Source organism: Kickxella alabastrina (genome assembly GCF_025024165.1).
Source record: "Kickxella alabastrina strain RSA 675 chromosome Unknown BX661scaffold_22, whole genome shotgun sequence".
NCBI lineage: Eukaryota > Fungi > Kickxellomycota > Kickxellomycetes > Kickxellales > Kickxellaceae > Kickxella > Kickxella alabastrina.
Window position 1 is genome coordinate 76,409 of NW_026251493.1, and position 26,664 is coordinate 103,072.

Sequence of the window (26,664 nt, forward strand, 5' to 3'; positions counted from 1 at the left end):
GAATGTCTTTGGCAGAGCCCTCCCTGGGGTTTTAGATACGAGGCGCCGCATGATATATATAACCATTCTCCCTATAATCGGAATCAAAGGCTTTCTTAACTATCAAAAGCTGGCCATTTTGGTTATTATTTGGATAAGCCTTACCATCCTGCCTATATTCAACCAATATATTGATTCGCTAAACTCATGTATTGTGCAAAAAGTTGGGAGAATGGTGTTAATGAAAATACTGAATGGATCTATTAATATTCATTTCAGACGAATCAATGCTAATATGGTAGATTTGTATTTGCAAGGTGTCATAAGGATATACGTCGACACAATACAAGCAATTGGACAAACATTATGTAAACCAGCCAGTATTTGGATAATGACTGAGCAAATAGGTTGACCTTTTGTTATTCCAATAATTACCACTGCTGCAAAGTCATGACAACATGTGGATCTAGGTTAAAAACCGCAATTCAAGTATAAAAACAGACTAGAGAATGCACCCAAATTTTACGAACAACCAACCAGTGCCATTAAAAACCTGCGAGCAATCAAATTTTACGCCTGGGACAAACTATTCAAAGACAATGTCAAAGACAAGTCACATACAGGATTCATTATGCCTATGGAATGGCAAATTGCAGGGATTCTTGTCGACATCTTAAGCTGTGCCACATCACATATAACCTCTGAAATAACGCTGCTGGCATACCTTGAGAGATCCAAAGACGTTGTAACTTATTCAGATATTGCTCTGCTCTTAATCTGTATTAAATTGCTTCCTTTATTTATAGAAAGATGAAAGAACAAATATTTTCTTTGAAAAAGCTGAAAGATAATATTCATTATATTGAAAACCTGATCAAGCCGGAGAATAATCGCTATACGGAAATTTACAGCAAACCTGCAACCAACCCATCTGTTGTAAAGCTCACAAACTGCCTGTTCAGCTGGGGCAGCGACAAGTTTACATTTAATCCAATATTAATGCGCATAGAGGCCGGCGAGTTTGTCACTGTTGTTGGAGGGATTGGCAGCGACAAGTCGTCACTTCTTTCTGGCTTGTGTGGTGAAATACCCATTGCCAGCGGCCAAAGCTCTGTGCGCGGCAGCATTGTATATCTCTGCCAAGAGGCTTTTGTAATCAATGTCATGTTCCGCAAAAATGTACTTATGGGGGCTAAATACAAATAAAAAACATTTTAATCGGGTGATCGAGGACAGTGCTTTAACAGGGGATGTCACGCATCTTCCGGCTGGCGATATGACCAAAATTGGCCGCAACAGCATCAATCTGTCGGGCGGACAAAAGGCTTGGGTGGCTTTAACGAGTAACCAAAATAAAAAAGTGTAATACTAAAGAGAAAAGATACCTGAGCCATTATGCTCTTAAACTAAACTCTATGCTTTTTGGGAGGTTGTTATAGGGCGCTGCATTTCCAAGCAGATGTGTACATCTTTGACGACTTGCTCTCGGCCGTCGACGTGCAGGTTGAGCGGTATATTGTTGAGAATGTGCTGATTAGTGGTGCTATAATAAGCAGCAAGACGCGCGCTCTGGTTACTAACGCCGAAGACCTGGTTCCGTTTAGTGTTAAAATTGTTACGCTTGTGGATGGCCACGCTAAAGTTGTCGAGCAGACACCCGCATAGTCTGTAGCAACCAGTGTGGCAGATTCCAAAGAATTAAAAATTTTAGGGGCATCTAACACATTAGAAACTGAAACTAACAATTTGGATAAGGTTAAAGTTAATAAGGGCACGTTCACATTCCGCCCAGAGGTCAAAAACTCTGGTTTAAAAATATTACATGTAATATTTTTAAACCAGTGGTTATTTAATTGTAGCTTTAATCATTGCATTAAAAGTGTATTGGTTGATGGGGCTATCTATTGGTTGATGGCGATCAATTGATTAACCAGTCTTGGCTGTTTAGCCATACAAACAATAAGTCACACAGTGACCAGAGCAATATGCTCTCTTCTCTTTGCCTTTCACAGTGCATAGCACTTAGTTATTAAATATACTTTATAGCATTATACTTTACCTATACGTTCATAGAAATTCCTATATTCCAACAAAGCGTTCAACTCTTACGCACTGTACTATATCGAGAGCTGGAAGCTTAACTTAATGACAGATAAAAACTCAGTGACTGTGCTTTCATTGCTGAAAAAGTATCTGATCATCAATGTATTTGTTGAAATAACCCGATCACAGATTGACGATATTGAAAGTTGGGCAACCAAAAAATATTGGACGGGTAGTTTGTCGCAAAAATTGAAAAAGCTCCTAATTAATAGCATCCTGTTTATGCCCTTGGAAACTTCCGAGCGGCTTTCTGCATTAGCAATATTAGAGGTGTACAATGACTATGTTGGCTTAATAAGTTATTAGACATATATTTTGTCACTTTGCTATGTAATTTTAGCAATAGTTACAATTGTGCAAATGGCTCAATTGGCACCACAATTGATTATAGTGTTTGAGTTTTTTTTGCATTTTTCTCAACTATAACAAGTGAGCTAAAGTTCGCGCTTGACAAAAATATTAAACAATTACTAAAAGATAATGAGGTTTTCGGAAATTGGGTCAGATTTGCATTCATAATTGATAGCCGACAATATCAGCGCATACATAATGTATCAGCCAGATTCATTTCCAGTTACAAAACTCATAGCGCTAATAATTTGCTAATTTTGCAAAGCCAGTTTGTAGTACATTCTATGGATGTTTTATTAATATTGATGTGTCGCGATATATCTGCCACTATAATTCTGCTATTCAATATCTGGCTTAGAATATACGCGAAAACTACTGTGAAACAGGGCCATATGGACACAACCACTTTTCTAATTTACAGGCTTGATGCGTGTCTGAACAGGTTCTTCAAATTTAAAGTTTATGAAAATTTCTTTGCCAGCACTTTATTGCCATTTTATATTTATATTGATAATCTAAATCGCGAGGCACCATCTATAATTGAGGATTCAAGGCCAGAACCCAGTTGGCCGCAGAATGCAACGATTGAGTTCCGTAATTACAATATGTACTACCGCTCATATTTGGAAATGGTCATCAGGGACCTTACATTCACTGTTGGTAAAAACGAGAGGATTGGCATTGTAGGCCACACAGGTGCAGGCAAGAGCTCGGTCCCATACGCACTGGTGGGCTTGGCTGAACCGGCTAGCGGCCAAAGCATCATCGACGGTGTTGTCATTTCGACCATCGGACTGCAGGACCTCCGGTCGCACATTGCCATCATCCCAGAAGATCCAGTGTTGTTTGAAGGAGTCATCCCCAATAACCTTAATACAGCCAACAAGCATACTGACAACGAGGTTTGGGCAGCTATTAACGCGGACCAAATCAGCAATATTCTCTATACTCCGACAGAAAAGTACGTCAGGCCTTTGGATAAAGATGATTTTTCGAAGAGACCATGGATCGAGGGCATTGGGTTAAACAAATGGGTCAAAAATGGTGGTAACAATTTTAGCGTCGGCTAGCGGCAGCTCATCTGTCTTTGCAGGACTCTGCTTTGGCGGCGCAAGATTATCCTTCTGGATGAAACAACGGTCAATATGGGTACCAAAACCGACCAAATCATGCAAGATGTCGTCCGCCACGAGTTCAAGGAATGCACCATGCTAACCATTGCACATTGTCTGGGCACTATAATGAACAGCGACCGAATTCTGGTGATGGACTACGGCCAGATAGCAGAGTTCGACACGCCCGGCAATATATTTACTGACAAGAACAGCTATTTCTTGCAGTTGGTCAAGAGCGTGGAACTCAACCATGGTGTGTAGAAATGTTTGAATTAATTGTATTTACTAGTATACCCCATTGAACATATTGTATCCAAAAACTAAAAGTATAGAGTGAATTAAATTTATACTAAGTACTCGCAAAGAAAAGGGCAACTGATGGGCATTGTGCTACAAAGGAAATGTGTGCCCAACATACAAAGACTCACAGCCATAAAAGGGGCAAAACAAAAGCATTTATTAGTTATTTTCTTCTCTTTTCTTAGTTTTTACGGAATAGAAGTTTAGTATATTTATTGAATTCATTCTTTAACAATGTACGAGTAGAATCAAAATGATATTTCTTATTTGCAATGCAATTTCTGGGTCCCACTTGTAGCCATGTCGCTATTGGCGAGCAATTGGAAAAAGTTGAGCGTGTGGCGCCAAGGACCCCACATATTTTTCTCTACTAGAAAATATCTTCAGCTCCCCTTCAGTATTTTTCACTACTTTTTGTGTATTCCATTGTTCACTCATTCTCTTCCAATAACAAGTGTAAAATAAATAACGATTACGCAACCTTTTTCTTTAAAAAGGGATTCCTTTATAAAGAAAAAATAGACTTTGTACAAAATAAGAGAATAAAAAAGAAAATCCTTACTAAAATTATTTTTCTATTCCGTGTTTCTTCCGTGCTTTTTCTTTACATTTATAAAAAACAGCACCATTGCGTTTAACGCAATGGTGCCAAGCACCGCCCTTGATAGCTTTTATAAAAAGCTTTCTGGTCAACCACAATTAATTAAAAGGCGTAAGAATAAAACAAAAACGATGTTTTCACATTTGTTAGACATTATGAATGACAAGTTTGATTCATGTATTCTTTTTTCTCTATTGCAAATACCATATATTTATTTATTCTGCACTTTTATTACATATATAGAATTCATTTTTTAAATTACAGCATTAGTTATGACAGCGCTCACTCGTTTTTTTTCCCCAGCTGACTGGCCGTTAGAAATTCTGTCTAAAATTGCAGCCCATTTAATTGAGACCGATGCCTGCCCCAACTCGGCAACAACTTACAAGCCAAAATTCTCAGCCGGCACTCGGTGCACACAGGCTGAAGCTGCAGCGGGCATGCTCGGTACCTGTACAACATGGTCGCAGAGCGTCCACCGCGAGCTCTCCAAACATATTTGCCTCAGCCTGAGCACCCAGCGCAACAGGCACACATTAGAAAATATTAGGAACGTGCACCTCGCACGCAAGGTCAACATTGAAATTCTGGTTAACGACATTATTAACGGCGCCTTTATTGGCAAACACACTGTTGATATGGAGTTTGACCGCGTAGAACACTTGGAGCTTTGCATTACACAGGAGGAGCCCAGGCCCACTGTGCGCAATGAGAGTGACTGGCTTTTGAGACGCCAGCAGACAAAACCATTTATAGCGCTCATTATAAAAATGTTTCCAAATATTCACACTCTATCCATGCGTAGCAACCCAAATCGGTCCATTTTATGGGCCGAGGCTACAACCAGCATATTCAGCAGTCTTTCAAGCTATATATTGGCCCGTCAGGAAGTCCCGGAACTCATTTTTGCTGCGTACGGCTGCTCCCTTTCCTCGCACCACATCCCCGTTGTGACTGCCGGACTGACCCAGATTAAGCTGGGCATGGTGACATGGAGCGAAGAAGGCCATGTCGAAGTGGTACACCGCAGCAGAGCAACTCTCCGCAAGCTAGAAATATCTTACGCGCGCACAACCCAGTGCCTGGGCCTCGTGTGTGCACCCTCAGGAGAGCCCATTTTTTATCCGCAGGTTACGCACCTCAGATTTGGCGTGTACAGCGGTGTGGCCATCAACTTACGCAATCGCTGTCCTCACCAGCCATTCCCCAAGCTGGAGCACCTCCAATTCCCCGGTGTGTTCCCGTTTGCCAACGATACGCTATTCCGGGGAATAGAAAAGAGGCTCAAAAGTCTAACGCTAGCTGTGAGCAGCCACGGGCTGGAGCTGTTTAAAAAGTCGCAGTTGTCTGCGCCTAATTGCTACACGCAGCTAAAGTCCGTTGACATCCACATTTTGCCCATTGAGGATCCGTTCTTGATTCCCGGGCAGCTCAACGATGACGGATTGAGCAATGCGGATATAGAGAATAGCCAGCGCCTGGCGCTGACTGTGGGCTCTGGATTGACCTCAGTTAGAATTGACTTGGGCGCGGAAGCATCTAAGCAGTCTCTGTTTAATCAAATCAGAATATCACCGCACGCGGGTACGATTAAGATGCTAGATTTGGGCGCCACACAACTGACCATAGACGAAATAGACGAGCTCACTCGTCTCCTCCCCAATCTGGTGCACCTGAAGTATACCATCAAAAGTATCCTTGACAGCGGTGTCGCTGTATCGGTGCATTCAAACCAGCGCACAGGCGGAAAATTGTGCCAGCTAACTTTAATGACAAACGCGGCCCCCAAAATTGCAGACCACCTTGGCGCTTATGTTGCTTCGGTCTGTGCGCATTTTAAATCTGTAATTCGCTTCAATGTGCTCTCAGACGTTGAGTGCAAAATGGAGCTGGTTACAGCGTACAAGACCATTATTAACACCGAACTGAGGTACCAGAGCAAGGAAAACATGCACTTACACCACTCAACTTTGGTCCGATTCAAAAAAAATGTCGTCGACCCAAACTATCTGTATTATAATTAATACATAATAAACAAGCCCACACATAGTTGTGGCTAGAACCGTTGCATATTATTTTATTTTATCTTTCTGTTTATGCATAAACCAATTTGAAACCAATCGCTTGCCTAAAATTATCATTGGAAACAAAAACATTCACTTTCTTATAATATTTATATAAGATGGTTACTAGATGCTTGCAAAGAAAGAGTAAAATGTCTAAATGGAAATGTATCAAATATTAAAACATTTATTTATAAACTTGTTAAAATTTTAATAAATGTTTTGAATCTAATAGAAATTTTGTATGTTTTAAACAGGAAGCCTTCATGAGTGTATAGCTGCTCTTATGCGCTTGGGCATTGAATGTGCTAAATTTTTATAGTAGTAGCTGGAATATTTGTCCAATAAATTTGTGCTCGCTCGAATAGTTTGCCAATGTTTTTCGGATGACTGTCATAGCTGAAAAAATGGGTTTTCAGCAGAGCCTAAAGGTTTTTGATAGGGTGGAGATTGAGAAATTGTGATAACCATGGTAAGACGTTGATATCGTGATTATATAGCCAGTTTTAAGTCCCACGGGCTGTGTGTTTAGGGTCATTGTCCTGTTGAAAGATAACTGATACCATTTGTGGAATTAATACTCTCCAAAGCGGGCAACAAATATTTGTCCAGTATTTGAGCGTACATGGCACCATTCATATTGCCATCAATACAAGCCAAAAAAACTGTCATTAGCGTGGAAAGCACCCCACACCATCAGATCTACTACCATATTTCATAGTGAGCTGGATATATTTGGCCTCCATATCGTTGTTGCATTCCTTGATAACAAAACTCCTGTGGCTAGTGTCAGAGCATTTAAGCCTGTATTTGTCTGTCCAAAGAACCCGTTCCCAATTGGATTCGGTCCACTCCTTGTGTGCTTTTGCCCATCTGTACTGCAACTTTTGGTTGTTTTTGGTGACAAATGGGTTTTGCCTCACAACACGAGGGTGATACCGAATGCGAGCAAGATATCTCTGGACAGCTTGCTTATTTAGCTGAAATTCTCTTTTTGACGGCTTTTTGGTAAGCGTAGCTAGATGGCCAAATTACAGTTGCAATCATTGGTACCCCCATTACTGATAGCACAGTACAGGCTACAGCTGGCGTGGCTCCTCACATGTATAATGCGGCCCACCCAGCGGGAGAAACAGTGCCTGAAATCAGACGGGGCTTTTGGAACAGAGATATTGCGACAAGCCTAAACATGCGCATCATCAACTGTTTCAGCAACGGATTTGGTACTCCTGCTCGGTTCATTCGATCAGTAACAAAAGACAATTGGGACAAATATGCGCAAAATTTAGCCTATGCCTATTGTCTGTCATCAAAAGAGAAATATCCCAAGCAACGAAAACTTGAACTCATTCTCGATTGGCAGTCTGAGTAATCAGCGAGCGGGTGATGATGATGCTTTGTATTTCTTATATTTTTGTTTTATCGTTTATATTTATTTAGGCATGGTTGCATGGTCGCATGTCTCTTTGACAATAAATATTTTGCTCATTGTATTGGAAAGAAAAAAGATGCAAAGCCCCTTATTATAATGAATTAGCGTGGTTTTTTGTTGAGCTCTATTTATATAAAGCAAAGAGTAAAAATAAAAAACCACGCGTGCGCTATTTTTTTGATTATCTGTATGGCAAGCGATAATATCAGTAAAAATAATTTTGTATCAAGTGCGCGTTTTTTAAGCTTGCTTTTATTCTCTATATTTATTTTTATTTATTATCTACTTGTATTATACTTTTTATACTTTATTATTCCTGCCATATATGATGTTAGCAAAGTACTCTTTCACGCCCGCCCTATCTAGCATGGTCGACAAAATGGGTATTCCGCACAAGGTAAGTAGGGTTTGCAAGCATGCAGAGGTCAAGAATCCATAAATGACCATTACAATGATATTGCCACATCGTCACTATATGCACTTGTCACCAATACTGCACCGCGCATTATATTTTCCTATATGTTGTCTGCTTCCACATCTGCTTTATTGTTGCTTGGCCATTTAAAAAAGATAGAATCTTATTACTCTTCTACTCTTTCCTCTTGTAGTACAAGGAATATCAGTTTGACGGCATGGCACGGCTCGTAAACATGGGAATGTTTGACATGCAGACAAAAACGCAGCAGTCTTTGAAATAAATGCCGAGCTCAAATCAATCGACCTTTCGCATATTCTAAACACTGGACAGGTACACAGACTGCGCGATGATTTGCCCGAGTCTCAATGTCGCTTTGGTGTATTTATTTTTACATACGCCCCGTGTATATTGCAGAAATCCGCCATTATTGCCTGGGCCTGGCTTCCAAAAGTTGCCAAGCCACATGATCGCGCAATCTATACAACTCTACTGCCGGAATTTACTCGACAATTGCGCTCTTATGATTGCGTTTTTGAAATTAGCGATTGGAGCGAGCTGAGCAGGAAGACGATATTTTCCAAGATTCAATCAGAAAAACCAAGCAATACTACCTTAATGAAAAAACTTGTCACAAGGAAAAGGAGAAACCCTTGGTTTTCTAAATAACCTTAATACTTTGTCTGGGTCGGGATTTTCTGAAAAATCAGCTGAAACAGAAAATTAGTCAGAAGCAGGTGTCACTTGTCATTTAAAGTTCAAATTCCGCAATCTATGGAACTGTAAGCTTTACAACAGGACACACCAACAAAGAGCTGTTCAGCTGGCTAAAAAAGATAAACAAGCCAGAAATTTGGCCGACGATCTAGACACCAATCCATTTAACATATATATTAGTGACTACTCTGCTCGCCATGATACACTCACTAATACCAGCAAAGGCAGATACCACCAGTAATGAAACGCGTGGCCAATGATACTTTGTTGGAAGGTGAGGAATAGTAGCCAAAACCACATGCCCATTTTAGCACGTTCGTGTCATACATTTTTGGGCAATTTTCAAGTTGGCAGAATGATATATACTCCCTTTGGGTCTTATTGGTATTTAATTTTTCCCTCAATAAAACAAATATGAATACAACAAATAAAATTTTCATAGTAGCGAGTAAAAATAAAACGAACCTCATTCTCGATGATCAGCACTCCATCTTCAGCAAAGGGGCCAGTAAAAAAGTATCTGGCTGGAATGGGTGCAGTGGACACAGGTAGATCCCTAATTTTACTGTATTAGAGCGCCGATATATGAAGTGCAGAATTGGGAAAGATTGGAAATCGACCGACTTTGGCCGAAATATCCATTACTCTTCCGAATCATATTGTGCTGGTCAAATAAAATATTTGTTACCAACACCAAGGCGCAGCGCCGTGTGGGCAGCACTGTAAAGGCCTTGTTGGCATTTGATATGAGCCAGCAATGTCAGGCATGGGTATTATGGCAATAGTGATGATCTTGTCTGTGCTGATCCTTAAAGATGGGAAGAGGAGAATCCGGTATGTGGGTTGGGCACCACAATATGCAGGCGCAAGGTGAGTATTGATGAATGGCTTATCTATATGGATTGGAATGGCGTTCTTTTGTCTTTCACCAAAAATATCTGAAATGTCAGGATCCCGCTTTTGACGCTTTGTTGGGAATCCAGGTGACCTTGGGAAGAAACTCCCTCACTCAGCAGCCGCAGGGACTTGCTTTTTTCAAATCCGAATTTATGTTCTAGGATGTATCTGCGTAATTAAAGACCCTGGAAACCCCTACCCAGTGGGACTCATCAATGCACACATACACAGATCATGGTTGTCTACATTTTTATAACAGCTAATTATGCTTTCCCCGAGCAGCAACCAATTGTGTTTATGCCAATAAAATACACTATCAAGTAACTCCGTTTTGTACATATTTGCATGATGCATCAATAAACGCAAAATACTGCGGGCCGCTTGTTCCGTGCGTGTCTTGTGTAGCCCAAAACACAAAGAAATGCAATTTTGCGTTGTAAAGTTGTTTTCACGGAACCTTCTTTTTGGCCTAATTATTATTTATTATTTTTACCCCGTTTTTTCTAAAATAATACATTTTGGATTTACTCTTTGCATGCGGACAATATTATATTTTTATTTTATTTGTATACAAGTATTCTTGTTTGCACTCGGGTGCAGCAGACATATGCAAAACTGGCCATCTCTGACCTCCCCTTACAATTACCCCCACCTCTCCCCTTTTAACACCCCCTCCTCATCATATGAGGCACCGCTGACGGACAATGGTACAAGCATATTGATCGTTTTCAAGCATGTGGCGCTGCGTATATTATTATTTTACAAGCACAGACAGATGAATCCCTTGTTTTTTGTTTTTATTCTCTGAGCAACAGCTGCCAAAGTTTTTATTGGGTTGATATTTACGGTTTTTTTTGTAAAACGTTTATAAACTGTGCATCCGGGAATACTTCGTTTTTTAGAAAAAGCACCAACTTACAAAGTTCCTTTTCTCTTTTCTGCGCTTCATTTTTTACAAATACTTTTAAAACATCTCTCTAGCCAAAACTGTTAAAGCTTAATATATTGAGTTTCTTAATTTGTTATTATCCACACCTACGTACACCCCACTTGCACACATATATCACAATTCATTCAACAATGTTCCAGTTCCAGCCGATGAGCCTCGAGCCGCACATGGTAGGCACCCGTCATAGCTACTTTATAAAATGCAATAGCGCCTATTTTTGGGATGCAGACATTTACAAATCCACGCATCCATAACACTAATCCACAACCAATCGACAAATCACCTTGCTTTACTGTTACTCTTCTATAGCCTCCCATGCCTACATTTGGCAGACGTCCTAGTGTGACAAACACCCAGCTCTACAACACTTCATCATACAAGTACGCAATCTTTGATCTGGACAAAACCAGCAAGGAGGTCTACTCGCCAGCCAACACAAACAACGACGACTTTGCCTCATTGAGATCATTCCTCCCTGTATACAACTGTTGCTACGCCGTCTACAAACTGACCTTTGTCAAAAATATGCGGTCAACGAGCGTTGTTATTTTTTACACCTGGCTGCCTGCTGAGGCTGCGGAGGCCGAGAAGCAGCGGTATTTGGCAAACTCTAACGAGGTTGCTCAGCAGCTGAGCCACTATGACTTTAAGTTCGAGTGCACAGAGTGGCGGGAATTCCAGCATTTCATTGCTGTTTCAAAGGTCAACCGGTATATGAAAGCCATTTACAAGTGAGCAGTTCGAGGGGGAGCCAGTCTATTTTTACTATTATGTCAACAACTGTTTTATTTACTGTTTTCTTTAGGGCTACTCCTTTGTGGTGATCTGCTTGTTTGGTGTGTATTCCTGGCCGTTTGTGTGTATGCATCTTTCTATTAGTATTTTGAAACTTTGCACACTCACGTCCATTCACATGGGTTGCACACTTCAGGTTTTTTATTTCGTAAGGTTTTTCATGTACACGAAACGCACACATTTTTATATAGCTTATTTTATTAGTCCTTTATGTTTTAAGAAGCCAATTTACGATCAACATCGATGATTTTCCAAAGGTGAAAATATGCCTGGCTTGCTCAACACTTTTTTGTATTGCGTGTTGGATGATAATAGCAGAAATTCAGGTATTTATACCAAAATCGTACAACGTGAGAGCAAGCATATCTGATGACATTTTCAATTTCTTTCTACTTCAAAAATAGATGGTTTAAGTATTTTTAACATTGTTGAATGCTTCGACGAATTTTTTCGGTTAGAATACGCGTGCGTGTTGCGATTTGCTCAGTGTTGATTGCTGCAAAAACCTGATCGACGCTTGGATATTTGTGTAGGGAGGCGGAGGGGCAGAGATGGGCGAGAGAACGCACATCGCAAAATGCCACACTGTAAAAAATTGTAAAAAGTGAAAGGGTTTTTTAGTAGATCAGCCTAATAAAAAGGATAAATTGTTGAAGTGCTCCCAAAAAAATCAACCATGCAATTGTCCGATTTGCAGCAGATAGGGCGGTCTGGTATTATTTTCATCAACAGTGAAATGCAACTTTTGCGGACTGCATCCATTTTTCTCTTTTCTCTTTCTTGTTTTTTGAGAGGCAGATACGGTGCGATTTGTCTACGATCATGTGTGATGTATCGGACAGGATACATATGGCATTGTTGTTATTATTGTTCATTGTCTATTTTTGGTGCCAGGCTGCAAACGGTGTTCACTGCATGGTAATTTATTTCAAGCACTGGTTTCCGTGAAAAAGGACAATGACAGAAATTGCTGTGCATGCTAAATTAAATCAAGTGCGGGTCAATTTCTTAACATGGTTTCTGTCTATTTTGCTCACGCTTGCAAGGTCGTAGTGCTGGTGTGTGTGTTCAGCCTATTGCATTTTATAAATTTGATGGTCATGTATTTTTCCACGAATACAGATTGAGTAAATCGATTTCAATCGCAAGCCAAGCCAAGCCAGGTCAGGTCAGGTCAGGCAGGTCGATTCCACACACAGTTGCTGAGCGACGCGCTGAGTTTTCTCCGAAGAAAGGAGAACACATAAACAGAGCCCAAGCAATGAGGATTGTCACTAAATTAGCACCAAATTACTAAACAATAGAAAAAAGATGGAAAAAAGGGGAAAGTGATGGAGCTCCATTTTCGCATCCCTTTTTGAATTCAACTGGAGCAAACAAAAAAGCAAACCTGAAACTTGCTTTTCTTGTTATTGTTGTCGGATTTCATTGTGTAATTGGGAGAAGGGGGGAAGAGACAAACAGAAGGAAAGGCGGAGGCAGGTTCCTTTTTTTGCTGGCCAATACTCCAGCTGACGTTCGTTTCTATCTTTTTTTCTACTTTCTTAGCGCCTCTATTCTTTTTGTGCTTTCTTTTACTGTGTATTGTTTGGTTACCATTTTTATTTGTTATCTTCTTTAATTTTTCTCCGTTTACTTTTCCTTTCTTGCACTTCCCTACTTGTGTATATACAAAGATTTTTGAGCTTTATATTAACCCTTCATTAGAGCTTGGTATCTGAGTTTTTTTTAACACATAAACCATTTTATTCTTACATGTATATTACCTCACACGTTGGTATTCAATCTACACCTCACAACCACAGAGCCACGGCAATAATAGAACAACATAAGACACAAAGGAGTGCGAAATATTCTCTATTTTCCCCTACTTTCTTTTTATTACTCGCACACTGCCACTCAAAACAAAAAAAGATAAATAGGGTATATCACTGACAATGCATATCAACAACCTTGACGAACGGATTTTAGCGCGGATACTTCAAATTGCCCACTTTTCGGTTGTCAGTCAGTCTCCCAGGCTGCACTTATACGCCCAAGTACTCCGAATAGGATCGGTTTGTCGGAAATGGCGGCAGCTGATGCACACACCATTGCACTCGTGATCATAATGGAGTACCGTCCCAAGAAAGTTTTGGAGACCACGCAGAATAATCAGATAAAAAAGTCACGGACACCCATGGCTGGTGGCTGGTCGTCCAGACTAACAGGAAGAAAACCACACTATCAGCAACAGCAGCAGCAGCAACAACAAAACCAGAAGCAGCATTTTCAGTTTGGCTTGGCACAGAATGGGCAACCAATATAAACGTGCTGATGCTTCAAGGCGTGGACATGTCGATAGCGGCAACCAGGCTACGGATACAGACGTTTGTAAACCAACCGGACTACACGGATTTTGTTGCTGCCATTGAGGGCGCAGGCTTTGCAACACAGGTGCTGAAGAAGTCACCTCCATCGAGTTTGTCGATTTCTCCAGTCTCCCCATCTTTCATCTGGCCGTGACTCATCCGACGCAGCCTCGCCGACGCAGCCAGCCTGTCACCCACACAGGAGCGCTTATTTACCAATGTAGCAGCGTACATTTTACGGCACTTGCCGGGAATTCAAGAGATTAGCAGCTCAGCGTGGGATATCAGCATGGACAACCGCTGTTTGGCCACTTACCTAGTAAAGGATACAGCAGGCAGTTGCGGTGTGGAATGTGGGGCTTATGGACAGCGGGATTGTAGCCAGCGGGATTGTAGCCAGCTGGCCTGTATTCAGCAACCAGCTGACCGTGCTACAGATCGAAACGCGCCACCTGCAGCTGCTTGCGCCGCATCAGTGCCTGTTGCACAACTGCAGACCCTCAAATTGTGCCAGGCCGAGCCATTCTTCTCATGGAAATCTTTTTCAAGTAGCAACAACGGCAGCAAGAAAAACAGCAGCAGCACATCAGTAACAGTAGCAGTGGCAATATCGGGCAAGGCGATAAAGGAGGCATACTCGAGTTTACATCACTTACCACGCTGAGCATCGACTTTGCCAAGACAACGTGGCCAACGATATGCACCGACACGACGCAATGAGAAGCGGAAAAAACCTGCGGGTCACCATGGGCACGGACACACGGCGAATTTTATTTCCCAAGCTCTGCACGCTGTCCGTCCGCCGCGTGCCCTACACATACACCGACGCCTGGTCAATGTTCCTCGACTCACCGCTGAAAAGCATGTATGTGGCTGGAAAGCATGCCCACGTACGGTATATAGATCTGCGTCTCTTGGCCAATCTCAACACGCTGGATATTCACCTGTACTTGACCGAACGCGCCCAAGGCAGATTCACTGCCTTTGTCAAAACAATGCTCACTGCGGAATCAATGGTTCAAAGCGCATGGCTGCGGCACTCGGGGACATTCCCGGTTTCAGTGCCGGATGTATTGGGCTGGCAGAACGTCCGCGAGCTCAATGTCACCGCGTACGTGCCGCCAATAACATTGCTGACGCTTGTTTCGCAGATGCCGCGGCTCAGCCGGCTCATCGTCCAGCGCATCGCCTGTGATGCCAGCGAGACTGTGCTCGAGGAAACTACGTTTGTGGAACTTGGGTACTTGAAACCCAAATACATTGGCAGCAGTAGGTGTGTGAGTTGCAGCTGCATATGGTTGGGGATGGGCTGCACAGCTCGACGCTGCAGAGTATTTGTTATATGCTTTTGAGCATGCCGCGCGTGCATAGGCTGGCGGTTAAGCATGGATATTGGCCCTGGATTCGCAAGTTTGGCCAGATGCATTTGGAGTCGAACCCTGGGATTGCTGAGATAGAGCTGGTTCACCATATATCAATGCAGGCCAAATCCGCCATGAATTTCTGAGTATCTTTTTTATCAGTTATCCACCTCAGCATAATTTATTGTCGTTAATTTGGGTCGAAAATCACGATAAAACAAATGAGGGGAGAGGTCATTGATGACAACAAGAGCATGTTTTTGGATGTGTAATTATATGTTGTTATTTGTTGTATAGATTAATTTATTAAAAGTACATGACACTTAAAGGGTCCTGGTAGCAGCGAGCAGCGCGTCAATGCCGCTTTGATAGTAAACACATCCCCACCAAATGTCTGTTATTAAAACTCTGATGGGCCACATCCTCATTTGTTTCATCGTGTTCATAACCTCGTCCACAAGTTTGTTAAACACGTCTGGCTGAATAGTAATATTTTTAGACGAGCCATTGTCAGTGTCGTTAGAACTGACCAGCAGCGATCGGATATCGGTTGCGCTGTACATCGGGGCAATATAAGGGGATCAGAACAGCGTTATTCTCAACGCTCTTATTCTTTTCAAACATCGAATACGCATTATACTCAGACACGAGTGGCTCGGATATCCGTTCTGGAGATGCGTAACCATTTGCGCCAGTGTATACCATGCCTTGGTTACTTTGTAGACTACAAGGCACATTAGTAAACGCAGCGTGGTTGCTGAATTCCTCGGGTTCTGGCATGGGAAACTGGAGATGAAGGGGGGGTTGCGACATGTAACCCGTCGAACTTTTGCTGTTACTTGCTGATCTGAGAGCGTTGTATTTATAGCCAGAACCCTCTTTTAATTTTGATTGCTCTAAATCCCTCAGGTCGGCAAGCTTAAACAGCAGGTTTTTGTTGGACGTAACTGTAGTGAGACTGCTAAAACTTCTTGGCTGCCTGGCATACGGATGTGCTCTCATCTGCTGTCTCAACTCTGTATTCGACAAATACGACTGATCATATGCGCTGCTGCTATTGCCACTGCCTTTGCTATTAAATTTCAAAGCGGGGCTGCTCAATTTAAACTGCTCGCGCATGGCCTCTTGCTCTCGAGCATCCTGTCTTTGTTTGAGATCATCTTGCTCTCTAGCGTACTGCTGCTCTCTGCGTTTTTTCTGCTCGATAAACTGCCCTTGTATTTGCCTTAGCTCGTCATTGGTCATATATCCCAGTCTTGGTGCGGGTTTCTTTTTTGCTGCTCCAACTCTGGCTCCGCAAGCAAGCCCGACTCCCTACTCGCACATGTGTGTTTGAAATCTTGGGTGATGCGCCATTTTGCTTGGCGATGATATTGAATTGATTTCTAGTGCATGTTTGACAGGCAGGGTTTTGTGTGCTGGAAGGATGGGTAGCATTATATCCGCCAACTCGCTATAATTGACAGATGGGTTTTCCGCAACGCCAAAAAACACATTGTTGGGGTCCGCCCCGGCTTGTGGTTTAACGCACCAACGAGTTCTTTTTTGGAAATCGTCCCCACGGCACAACCCTCAAACTCATTAATATGCATCAAATAATCATTAATTACAGAGACAATAGTTCCAACTTGGGTTTTCATCATTGAGGAGCTCGATTTCCTTTTCAGTAATAAACCGGGGCAGTTTGCTGTTAATGAAGGATTGGGCCATCTTACATGCGCATCCGTATAGGAACCAGGCAAATTTATATCGTGTATCTCAAACATCACGCACAGCCATTGCTCGAGCAGCTTATTTCCCTGGCCGGGCAACCGAGCAAATACCTTGGTCAGCGGTTCCATCAACCCACGCGTCCTGGTGTAATTCAGAAACGTAAAGATGCATTTGACAAACCGCTTACAGTCCTTATGAAATATGGACTTGCCCTTGAACAAAATCCCGGAATCATAAAGCAGCCTAAATGGCACAATACTGCGAGTCCACATATTGATATGTTTATGGTTAAGCTGGTGGAAAGTAAACTCGGGAAGGTTTGCTTTGAGTTCCAAAAGCAGTGACAGGCAGTCCTTAGACCTGTGTTCTTTGCGCTTGTTGGGAAACCTTTTGGCCAAATCCGCCTCCACTATGTCTAAATTCATGTTTTGTGTCAGCACAGCTTGTGCGTGAGAGATGATAGTGCTGTCGACATATTTGTGGTTGAGAACTAGTCCGCTTTCGGGATTGCACGCGGTGTATTGCGCAAGATACTGATGAATGTGTAGTCGTCTTCGGGTGTCCATGACGAACGGCTGCCTTTAGATAAATGGTTGGTGTATCCGGGTGCGTAGATACTTTGCTTTTGCATGGTAGTTAGGATAATACGTGCGAGTTGGTGTGTGTGTGTGTATGTGTGGGTGCATATACTAATAGGGGGTGAATGATTAGATAAATGTTGTTATTTTGATATTCACTTTTACAACAAATATATATACTATGAAAAACAATTGGATAAATATTGAATTTAAAGAAAGAAAAAAGCAGAAATTGAGTACAAAAATGAATTGAGCTAAAATACCGCATGCCCAGTCATTGTCCTTTATAGGTTGGTGTTCAACGGGGGATAAAAAAAATGAGGCATTGCTCGTTCCCCCCCCCCCCACTATTTATTTTTTCTCTATAATCGTTCAGTACAAAAATAAAAAAGTACCTTTATATAATGTCGCTCGTTCTCATTAGATTTTTTCCAAGAAGCCTTGACGACTAGGCTGCCACCAACAGTACCAGTAGCTAATGAGCAGACTAAAAGCACATCCTCGACGCTAAAAATAAAAATGAGTAGAGCGTCATGTATTTATTCTCTATTTTCTTTTTTGCTCTTTTTTATGAAAGACAAAAGGTCGAATGAGAAAAATAGAAATAACGAAAGAGAAAGAGAGAGAAAGAGTACAAGAAAAGATGTAGATATGTGCCGTTGAAATAAATGTTGAGCAGGTTAAAGTCTTTGATATTTTTCTCTACTTAATGAACGAAAAATGCTGCAGTTTTAATTTAATAAAGACTGACTGTGTGCCGCAACTAAGACTCAAAAATAATACCAGTGTAAATGTTGTAGAAAAAAGTGAGTTTAACTGTTTGTGTTTGCGTCATTTGATACATTATTTTCTACTCAAAACATACAAAAGTGTATAGCATAGTTTTTTATTATCAACTTTTTTATTTGTGTTTGTTCTTTTTTGTTATCCTCGTTTTCACTCACGATAAAACAGATACCAGAGCCATTACGTAGGTGGTCCACAATGTCTTTCGAAAATCCCTCGTCGGCACGAGTAGCAAGATTATCAGTGGCAAGCTGAGGCTGCGGCTGTAAGTTGGCAGCATTTGTATTTGGGTTGGAGTGCTTCTGTTGGAATATAGGAACGTTCTATGAACGTGTAGTGTTGGAATATAGGACGTTCTATGAACGTGTAGATAAAGTATAATGCTATGAAGTTATTTAATAACAAGTGCTATGCACTGTGTGAGGTGAAGAGAAGAGAGCATATTGCTCTGGTCACTGTGTGACTTATTGTTTGTGTGGCTAACAGCCAAGACTGGTAATCAGTTGATCGCCATCAACCATAGCTTTATAACAATTAAAAAGATAAAAGGAATAATTAGAAATGATTTTATTAAAAAAAGGTGTGGGCGTAGTTTCTTTTTGTTGTTGTTATTTTTGGATTTATATTTTTTGTGTGGAAATGTATATTATACATAATATTTTCGAATATGCATTATTATGCATATCTTTCTTTGGTTTTGTTTGTAATAGCGTCATGAATTATCTCATTGACATAGTTATTAGAGCTGTCTGTAATGAAATGATGATAAAAAATAAACAGCTGAGGTTTTGCAGTCTTCATTAAAAATAAATAAAAAGAAAATAAATGAAAAAGAAAAGACAGTGAGACTTTAACGGGTCAAAAACAAAAAAGCAAAGCGACTTTCGAATGAATACGCACAATTGAGTTTTACATTTAAATATTTTTTTACAAGTTGTCATTCTCAATTTTAACAATTATATTAAAAGTACATGTATCATAAATGCGCGAATGTCTTATTGTTCTACCGATCAACTACACGTATACAAAAATGAAAAGCGGCAAAGATTATTATTTAAGAAAAACAACAGAAACAAAACCAAAAAAGTGTAATATGTAACAACAGATCAGTTTCAAATCATTTCAATTCAGCTCAGTTCAAAGTTGAAAAATGTTTTTACTTACCGCATTCTAGCTTGATCAAATGGCGAATAAACGGAAACAGGCTTGGAATATTCAGCATCGGCAGCAATTCATCAAAGAAATGTGTCGAGTAAAAGCTAAACATCTTCAAAACACACAGCGAGGGCATCCTCGAAATCAGCATGAAAATATTATAAAACACCAGCTCATCTGTTGCATTTCGGCACATCACATCCGGCGCAAACTTTATCACGCTCGTACTCACTGGGCTCTTATCATCAGACATCAAAAAATGCCGCGCCAGGCCTTCCGGTGTCAGCGCCTCAGCCGGTGGAGTAACCAGCAGGGCGCGCTGCAGTTCAAAGTGCTCCAGCAAGGGCAGCCTGCGCAAAAGATCAGGGACATCCGCGTAGCTGATCTGCGCAGTCAGGGTTAGTCTGCGCAGGTGCGTGCAGAGGATACGGCCGGGGGGCGGCAGGGCCAGGCGGTAATCCGAGGACATCGTGCTGGACATTGTGCGCAGACTGGGCGATGCCAGTGCCAGCACATGCGCGAGCAGGCGGTTGGCGTGCGGAGAGTGCCTATGGCGCGACACCGAGAAGTGCGAGATATCCACAGAAACTAGGGACGCGAATCCGCGCAGCCTCAGGGCCTTGTACGCGACAAGGTCGCCGGAAATGCTCAGCGACAAGAGCTGCTCGGTCGGGATGTCCCGCAGAAACTCATGTACGCGGCCCGGGTACATGTTCAGGTTGAGGTGGCGCAGCTTGGGGAACCGCGGTCGTCGCGTGTCCGTGCGCAGCACAGTGTACTTGGGTGTGCGCTCCTTAATCGAGATGGTCTTTAGACGCGGGTTGCCCTTGTAGCTAACGGGGGGCTTGGGCTCTGGCCCCTCCTTGTTGTACCGCTCCCACACTAGGTCCTCCTCGCTCTTGCCCGACGGCACCGTGCGGTATGGCACGTGGAACGTCAGGTTGAGCTCGCGCAGCTCGGGAAAATCAATGATCCCCGGCGTCTCCAGCTGCTGCGTTTTGCTGCCGGCGCTTCCCACAGGTGACTGGCAGAACCGGTCCCACAAGTAGTGGATCGGAATCGCGCTCAGCGTCAGTGACTGCAGCGCTGGCGTAACGATGCGCGGAATATCAACATAATCGTACGCGCTGTGCACGGAAATAGTCAGATGCGTGATCTGCGGCGGCAGCACCTTGACTCCAAATGCCGGCATATGGGAGAACCGCAAATGCATGCGCTTGAGCTTCTCCAAGTGCGCTGCAATATACGGAGTCATGGCGCTGCGCGGCCCAACACGCGAGCACCGATTGTCGTCCATCCACAGAGTATCCACACTGGGCAGCGCCGCCAAAAGATACTGTGCCAGGTCACTGAATGCCTGGTCGGGGATCCACTCGCCACAGCTCTCTACGTCCGCCGCCACTGCCGCTGCTGTGCTGGCTCCGGCTCCGGCTCCAGCTGCTTTCACTGAAGCTGCTGCCACCGCCTTGTCGTCCAGGTCATAGTCCGACTTGAAATTCACAATGAGCACTGTGGCATTCGGATACATGTGTCGATTAAATCCACGCTGCCTTAGCATCTCCAGAACGTCTTTCGGATCCGGATACCGATCATACGTGCTCAGCACCACCTCCTCAACCTGCTCAAACAATCCCAGCTTCTCAATCAACCGGTGGTTTGATTTCCACCGTGTAACCGGCGACAGTTTCTTCGCAGCCATCAATGCCTCGTGTGTCAGTCCATTGGGCTCAACGCCCTCAACTGCAAGGTTGTATCGCTCAAATATTACCCTTCTGTAAGTGTATGGCCGCGCTACTTGTCGCAGGCTGTGGCAGAGCTGTGATAGTTGCCGGAAATCCTCATAGACTTTGTAAAATTTCGGGTGGAATTTGGGTAGTTGCCGGTCGTAGTAGTGGTAGACTATTTTTTCGAGTATCTGCTTGGGCAGTGTCTGCAGTGTGGTGGCCATTTGAGAAAAATTAAAATTAAAAATTAAAAAGAAGAGAAAAGATTATGTGTGAATGAGATAAAATAAATAAAAATAAAAAAGTACAATGCAATTTTGAGCGGGCGTTTAATAAAAAAACAAAGAAAAAAACAAGATGACGAAGAATGCAGGCTTTTATATCTGGAGAACTCTTTGTGATGGGATTGAGAGAATGCTGCTGTAACCAATTTTGAAGTTGGCCTGAAAAATCCAATAAAAAAATACACATAATCTAATCGCTTGCTAATTTTTCCCATTAGTTTCATAAAAATCAAGCCAGTATTGAACTTGTATCCATCGATTTGGATGTGACGTTTCACATTGTGGCTGTGAGATAATGGCATGCATGATGATACGTCCACGCTGTATCATGACCATGTGGTACGTATATATAATATGCCCAATGGAGAGGTCTCTCCATCCCTTGGCACAATGCGCAATCCCTACTCCGAAAGTACGAAACAAAGTATAAAAAGAACTTTCCTTTTGTTGAGGAAAAGCAGCAATATTTTCAATATTTTTTCTCTCATTAAATTATAACTAGTAAAAAAAGATAACAAATCTAAATCATGCTTTTCTTTTCATCCCGAAACGTGGTAAACGCCCACCGCATACTCACGCTTAACGCATCATCCATCACCAAAAGAGCGCTCACCAAGAACAACAACAACAGCCACAACCACCGCATAGTGTCATCTCCCAACGGCAGCAAAATCAGCACACATGAGCACAAAGATGCCAACAACAATAATGATGCTCACGATCAAATAAACAATGGTAGCGTATTTGCCAATAGCAGCGAGGACAACCCGGCCATAGAGAATGAACATCAGGAAAGAAATATCGCCAAGGATGCAGTCAGGGCTGCGGCGGACGAGGATGTAAGGGTTTTGCCGGCTGATTCGTGGAAGCGCAATAAAGTGAGAGAACTTGACCGCTGATTCTCGGCTTTGAAGATCATAAAATAAAATAAAAGTATTTTAATAAATCTAATCTGCTGATTTACACCATGTGCAAAATCAAATCTGGAATTTCCCATTTTTTTAGATTTTTCTGCCTCCTCTCCATTTATTTTGTCGCGTCCGTTATCTGCGCTGAGCGGCTTTTTTATTTTATTTTATTTTTATTCATTTCTTTAATTTCAATTTGGGGTGGTTTTTTTCCCAGCTATTATTACATTTCCTTTATAAAAATTCATTCACAATGACAGAGTTCAAAGAACCAGAGATGAAGGTTTCCTCACAAGAAATGGCCGAGGCCCGCTTACCGCTTCGTTACCGGGACTATTGCGCGCATCTGTTGATTCCGCTGAACAAATGCCGTCACCGCACAATGTATATGCCCTGGAAATGCGAGGAAGAGAGACACTCGTATGAGAAATGCGAGTATGAGGATTTCATGCGTCGCTCAAAGATACTGGCCAAAATCAAGCAGGATAACAAGGAGAAGGAATGAGGGAATTAAGAAAAATATGTTTTCAATATTAAATAAAATAATATATGTTTTTTTTTACATTTTTATACATCTCACGTGCCAAAGGTATTTTGTTGTTTGTCTTCACAACTTGTGGTGGGTGCGGGACTACTTTATCAACGATTTATTTTGTCTTTCAGCTTCGATAACTCGCAAAAAATCAAATCAAATCCGATTACGAAGGAAAGATTGAGAAAATAACGATATAAGCGTGTATGGGTTTTTTTGTTCTTTGCCCAAAGGCTCTTTGAGGATTTGCATTGACTCACGTGGTATAAAGAAAATATGCTCTCTCTCCACGCAGTTTTTTACTTTATTTTTCTTATCTCGCAATGGAAAATAAGGATTTTACCGGGGGTTTGCGCCTTTTCCGTCTTTTCCGTCTCCGTCACATTATCGTCTGTGCGTTTTTTCTTGTTCTTCGCCCTCTTCCCCCCTCTTCCATATTGGCTAATAAAAGTCGGAAAAAGATAATAAAGGTTTGGTCAGGCGCCTTTTCTTGTATTTTCTTTAAGCCTACAGCGAAAGCTTTTGGGAGGGAGGGAGGACGCTTTGAAATGGCATTTTTCAATCTCGTGGGAATAAAAGGAGGATTTAAAGGAAGCGATAGCGATTCGGATAATAAAAGCGCAATATAGCTCCATTATTCTCCATTTTCTTTTTCTCTTCTCTCTTGCTCAAGACTACAAGCAAATCAATCAAACACATATTTAACAAAATGTTCTCTCTTCGCACCACTCTCACTTCTGCCACCCGCCGCAGCGCCGCCCTGGCCGCCAAGAAGCCCCCTCAGCAGCCTCTCGCCCTCGCCCTCCGCTCTCTCAGCACAACCGCCCCCACTCAGACCACAAGCTCTCTGCACTCGCTCAGCGAAGACGAGCAAATGATGAAAGACGCCGTCAGCCGCTTCGCACGCGAAACCGTCCAGCCCCTCGTCTCCCAAATGGACGAGGCCGAGCAAATGGAGCCCTCAATTATCAAAGGCCTCTTCGAAGCCGGCCTTATGAGCGTCGAGACTCCGGCTAAATACGGCGGCTCCGAAGCGTCCTTCACCTCGGCCATTCTCGTCATCGAAGAGCTCGCCAAAGTCGACCCCTCCGTCAGTGTCCTCTGCGACGTCCACAACACGCTCGTCAACACTGTTTTCCGCACGTATGCCGGCCAGCACCTGAAGGACAAGTACCTTCCGATGCTTTCCGAGGACAAGCTCGGCTGCTTCTGCCTTTCCGAGGCTGCCTCCGGCTCCGACGCCTTTGCCCTGCAGACCCGCGCTGTGAAGGACGGCGACCACTACGTGCTGAACGGCGCCAAGATGTGGATCACCAACTCGGCCGAGGCCGACATCTTCCTGGTCTTTGCCACCGTCGACCCCAGCCTCGGCTATAAGGGCATCACGTGCTTTGTTGTCGAGCGCGACATGGGCGTGCAGATCGCCAAGAAGGAGCGCAAGCTGGGCATTCGTGCCTCGTCCACATGCCAGCTGTCCTTCGACGACGTGCGCGTGCCGGCGGCCAACGTCCTGGGCGAGGTCGGGAAGGGATACAAGATTGCCATTGAGATCTTGAATGAGGGCCGCATTGGCATTGCCGCGCAGATGCTGGGCTTGGCCCAGGGCGCCTTCGACTGCGCCTTGCCGTACCTCTTCCAGCGCAAGCAGTTCGGCTCGTACATTGGCGACTTCCAGGGCATGCAGCACCAGTACGCGCAGATCGCCGTCGACATCGAGGCCGCGCGCCTGCTGACCTACAACGCTGCGCGCTTGAAGGAGGAGGGCAAGCCGTTCGCCAAGGAGGCCGCCATGGCCAAGCTGTACGCGTCGCAGGTCGCCGAGCGCGCGTCGTCGCGCGCCGTCGAGTGGCTGGGAGGCGTCGGCTTCACCCGCGATTTCCCCGCAGAGAAGTTCTACCGCGACTGCAAGATCGGCGCCATCTACGAGGGCACCAGCAACATCCAGCTGCAGACCATCGCCAAGTTCCTGTCCAAGGAGTACAAGGCCTAAATCTTATCAGACAAAATTTAGCAAAAAAACTAATACACTAACACTAGAGCTTTACACGGTTATAAAAACTCGAAGGCATACTGGGTGGACAAGATCGCACCAGTCTAGCGCCCCTAGGTGGAGACCGTCGAGCTTGTAGCAACCATCCTCGCCTGCGAGCCAAAGGAGTTGACCACGCTGAGCAGCTCGTCGTTATAGTCCATGTTCATCGACCAGACCATGGTTCCGCCGAGGCCCTTGGCGGCAGCATAGTCGACCTTTATCTTGATGCTCTGCGGATCGTCATACGAGATGAACTGCTTGGTGGTTGGGTTGAACAGCCACGGCGTCTGCGAGACCGGGTCCCACTGGCGCACCCACGGCGCTGCCGCCGTGCTGGGGCTGCTTAGCACGCCCTGGTCGCGCAAATGCTTCCACATCCACGTGCCGCTGTTGGAGGTCGTTCCAGCGCAGGCATCATACCACGCGGCATCTTCAGAGTCGCCAAGTGGGACCACACTCTCTTGCGGCTGGTACTGGTTGTTAGGGTCCTTGGTCATATCAACCTTTGCAGTCGTCGACCGCCCATAGTATCCAATGCCTGCTGTCAGCTGGACGGCCGGCCAGCCAGCCCCGGTCCACGAATCGATTGCAGTGACGAACGACAAGGGCGCACCTTTGCCCTGTTCAAAGTTGAACGGCGCATTGGGCCCGGTCTCTGCATTCCAACCGCCGTTGATATCGTACTGCATAAGATTGGCATAATCGACGACCTTGGCAAAGGCAGCAATGTCCTTCGAAGGCCCGCCAGTAACATCAAACGGCTCGACGCGAACCGCAAGAGTGATTAGCTTCTGCCGCGGCCCAAAGGTGCTGTCAAAGGCCGCGCGAAGCTCCTGGAGAAACACCAAAAAGTTTGGCGTATCGTTGGCAGTGTCAAAAATGTTACACGTGTTGCCCAGGCGGCCCGGGTACTCCCAGTCAATGTCGATTCCGTCGAGATTGTTCGTCTTGACATAGTTAACCATGCTAGTAACCATTGTGCTGCGCGTGGAAGCGCTCTTGACAATGTTGGAAAAGTAGTTGGATCCCGTCCATCCGCCGACCGAAAGAAGAACCTTGGCACCCTTGCTGTGGATGTCTGCCACTGTCTGAGCCAGGAACCAGTCACCCTCGTAGCTAAAGGTACCCTCCGCTGTTGGGATGCCGAAAGACAGATTGATGTGCGTGTACTTTGAAAAGTCCACGTTCGCCATCTGCGCTCTCTTCCAGGACGGGTAGTAGCCAATGTTTACTGGCTTGCCGATCACAGGCGCAACCAGGGCCAATACCAGAGAGGAAACAGTGAAGACTGCGTTAAACTTCATGATGATGCTTATGAAGAAGAAAAAAGTTGCAAAATGGGGTGAGAATTGAGGAATATCAAATGCAAACACGATTACAAATGTTGATAGGAGGTATTATAGCGATAAGCGGCGGGGTTTTAGCGATATACAATCAGATGGGTATGTTGTAAACTGGCTCTCTTTCCGGGACATGGCATTTATATACTAAAACGTTAGGCCACATTCCTCCACTTTTCCATT

General features: G+C 43.6%; 11 protein-coding genes across 11 annotated transcripts; 7 read left to right on the top strand and 4 right to left on the bottom strand.

The window, feature by feature from the left end:
* Positions 1 to 993: 993 nt before the first annotated feature.
* On the top strand, positions 994 to 1,626 carry BX661DRAFT_216103 (uncharacterized protein; the record flags this gene model as incomplete). The annotated part of the gene is made up of 2 exons (XM_051538762.1): positions 994 to 1,322; positions 1,409 to 1,626. Coding segments are annotated over exons 1-2 (402 nt in total), but the record flags the coding sequence as incomplete, so codon positions are not given.
* Positions 1,627 to 2,911: 1,285 nt separating this feature from the next.
* BX661DRAFT_207032 (P-loop containing nucleoside triphosphate hydrolase protein) lies at positions 2,912 to 3,872 on the top strand (the record flags this gene model as incomplete). Its single annotated transcript, XM_051538651.1, has 3 exons — positions 2,912 to 3,394; positions 3,527 to 3,801; positions 3,838 to 3,872. Exons 1-3 carry the CDS (start codon positions 3,039 to 3,041, stop codon positions 3,870 to 3,872), a joined length of 666 nt encoding a protein of 221 aa, XP_051389640.1. The 5' UTR covers positions 2,912 to 3,038.
* A 759-nt stretch (positions 3,873 to 4,631) lies between these two features.
* On the top strand, positions 4,632 to 6,677 carry BX661DRAFT_186581 (uncharacterized protein). The gene has a single exon (XM_051537054.1). It carries the CDS (start codon positions 4,722 to 4,724, stop codon positions 6,471 to 6,473), a length of 1,752 nt encoding a protein of 583 aa, XP_051389641.1. The 5' UTR covers positions 4,632 to 4,721; the 3' UTR covers positions 6,474 to 6,677.
* Positions 6,678 to 11,237: 4,560 nt separating this feature from the next.
* On the top strand, positions 11,238 to 11,657 carry BX661DRAFT_172769 (uncharacterized protein; the record flags this gene model as incomplete). Its single annotated transcript, XM_051533798.1, has 1 exon — positions 11,238 to 11,657. The coding sequence occupies one exon, from the start codon at positions 11,238 to 11,240 to the stop codon at positions 11,655 to 11,657; it is 420 nt and encodes a 139-aa protein (XP_051389642.1).
* Positions 11,658 to 14,486: 2,829 nt separating this feature from the next.
* On the top strand, positions 14,487 to 15,694 carry BX661DRAFT_55808 (uncharacterized protein). Its single transcript, XM_051539262.1, has one exon. It carries the CDS (start codon positions 14,767 to 14,769, stop codon positions 15,418 to 15,420), a length of 654 nt encoding a protein of 217 aa, XP_051389643.1. The 5' UTR covers positions 14,487 to 14,766; the 3' UTR covers positions 15,421 to 15,694.
* A 40-nt stretch (positions 15,695 to 15,734) lies between these two features.
* On the bottom strand, positions 15,735 to 17,163 carry BX661DRAFT_186587 (uncharacterized protein). Its single transcript, XM_051537055.1, has 2 exons — positions 16,052 to 17,163; positions 15,735 to 15,984 (listed from the first exon to the last, which is right to left on the bottom strand). The coding sequence occupies exons 1-2, from the start codon at positions 16,672 to 16,674 to the stop codon at positions 15,753 to 15,755; spliced, it is 855 nt and encodes a 284-aa protein (XP_051389644.1). The 5' UTR covers positions 16,675 to 17,163; the 3' UTR covers positions 15,735 to 15,752.
* BX661DRAFT_55814 (uncharacterized protein) lies at positions 16,770 to 17,945 on the bottom strand. Its single transcript, XM_051539263.1, has one exon. The coding sequence runs from the start codon at positions 17,706 to 17,708 to the stop codon at positions 16,866 to 16,868; it is 843 nt and encodes a 280-aa protein (XP_051389645.1). The 5' UTR covers positions 17,709 to 17,945; the 3' UTR covers positions 16,770 to 16,865.
* A 1,414-nt stretch (positions 17,946 to 19,359) lies between these two features.
* Positions 19,360 to 21,738, bottom strand: BX661DRAFT_186589 (uncharacterized protein). Its single transcript, XM_051537056.1, has 2 exons — positions 19,671 to 21,738; positions 19,360 to 19,520 (listed from the first exon to the last, which is right to left on the bottom strand). Exons 1-2 carry the CDS (start codon positions 21,607 to 21,609, stop codon positions 19,510 to 19,512), a joined length of 1,950 nt encoding a protein of 649 aa, XP_051389646.1. The 5' UTR covers positions 21,610 to 21,738; the 3' UTR covers positions 19,360 to 19,509.
* A 458-nt stretch (positions 21,739 to 22,196) lies between these two features.
* On the top strand, positions 22,197 to 22,568 carry BX661DRAFT_200125 (uncharacterized protein; the record flags this gene model as incomplete). Its single annotated transcript, XM_051538379.1, has 1 exon — positions 22,197 to 22,568. The coding sequence occupies one exon, from the start codon at positions 22,197 to 22,199 to the stop codon at positions 22,566 to 22,568; it is 372 nt and encodes a 123-aa protein (XP_051389647.1).
* Positions 22,569 to 22,875: 307 nt separating this feature from the next.
* On the top strand, positions 22,876 to 25,099 carry BX661DRAFT_194448 (acyl-CoA dehydrogenase/oxidase; the record flags this gene model as incomplete). Its single annotated transcript, XM_051537881.1, has 2 exons — positions 22,876 to 22,961; positions 23,926 to 25,099. The coding sequence occupies 2 exons, from the start codon at positions 22,876 to 22,878 to the stop codon at positions 25,097 to 25,099; spliced, it is 1,260 nt and encodes a 419-aa protein (XP_051389648.1).
* A 113-nt stretch (positions 25,100 to 25,212) lies between these two features.
* On the bottom strand, positions 25,213 to 26,445 carry BX661DRAFT_145511 (chitinase; the record flags this gene model as incomplete). Its single annotated transcript, XM_051533122.1, has 1 exon — positions 25,213 to 26,445. The coding sequence occupies one exon, from the start codon at positions 26,443 to 26,445 to the stop codon at positions 25,213 to 25,215; it is 1,233 nt and encodes a 410-aa protein (XP_051389649.1).
* Between the last annotated feature and the right edge of the window lie 219 nt (positions 26,446 to 26,664).

What these genes read in the sequence shown, in the direction of transcription:
- BX661DRAFT_55814 (XM_051539263.1), bottom strand. Translation starts at nt 17,708, where the DNA reads ATGGACACCCGAAGACGACTACACATTCATCAGTATCTTGCGCAATAC.
- BX661DRAFT_186581 (XM_051537054.1), top strand. Translation starts at nt 4,722, where the DNA reads ATGACAGCGCTCACTCGTTTTTTTTCCCCAGCTGACTGGCCGTTAGAA.
- BX661DRAFT_186587 (XM_051537055.1), bottom strand. Translation starts at nt 16,674, where the DNA reads ATGACCAATGACGAGCTAAGGCAAATACAAGGGCAGTTTATCGAGCAG. An exon ending in GAGTATAATGCGTATTCGAT is followed by an intron (nt 15,985 to 16,051) that starts GTTTGAAAAGAA and finishes CCCGATGTACAG; the next exon opens with CGCAACCGATATCCGATCGC.
- BX661DRAFT_55808 (XM_051539262.1), top strand. Translation starts at nt 14,767, where the DNA reads ATGCACCGACACGACGCAATGAGAAGCGGAAAAAACCTGCGGGTCACC.
- BX661DRAFT_186589 (XM_051537056.1), bottom strand. Translation starts at nt 21,609, where the DNA reads ATGGCCACCACACTGCAGACACTGCCCAAGCAGATACTCGAAAAAATA.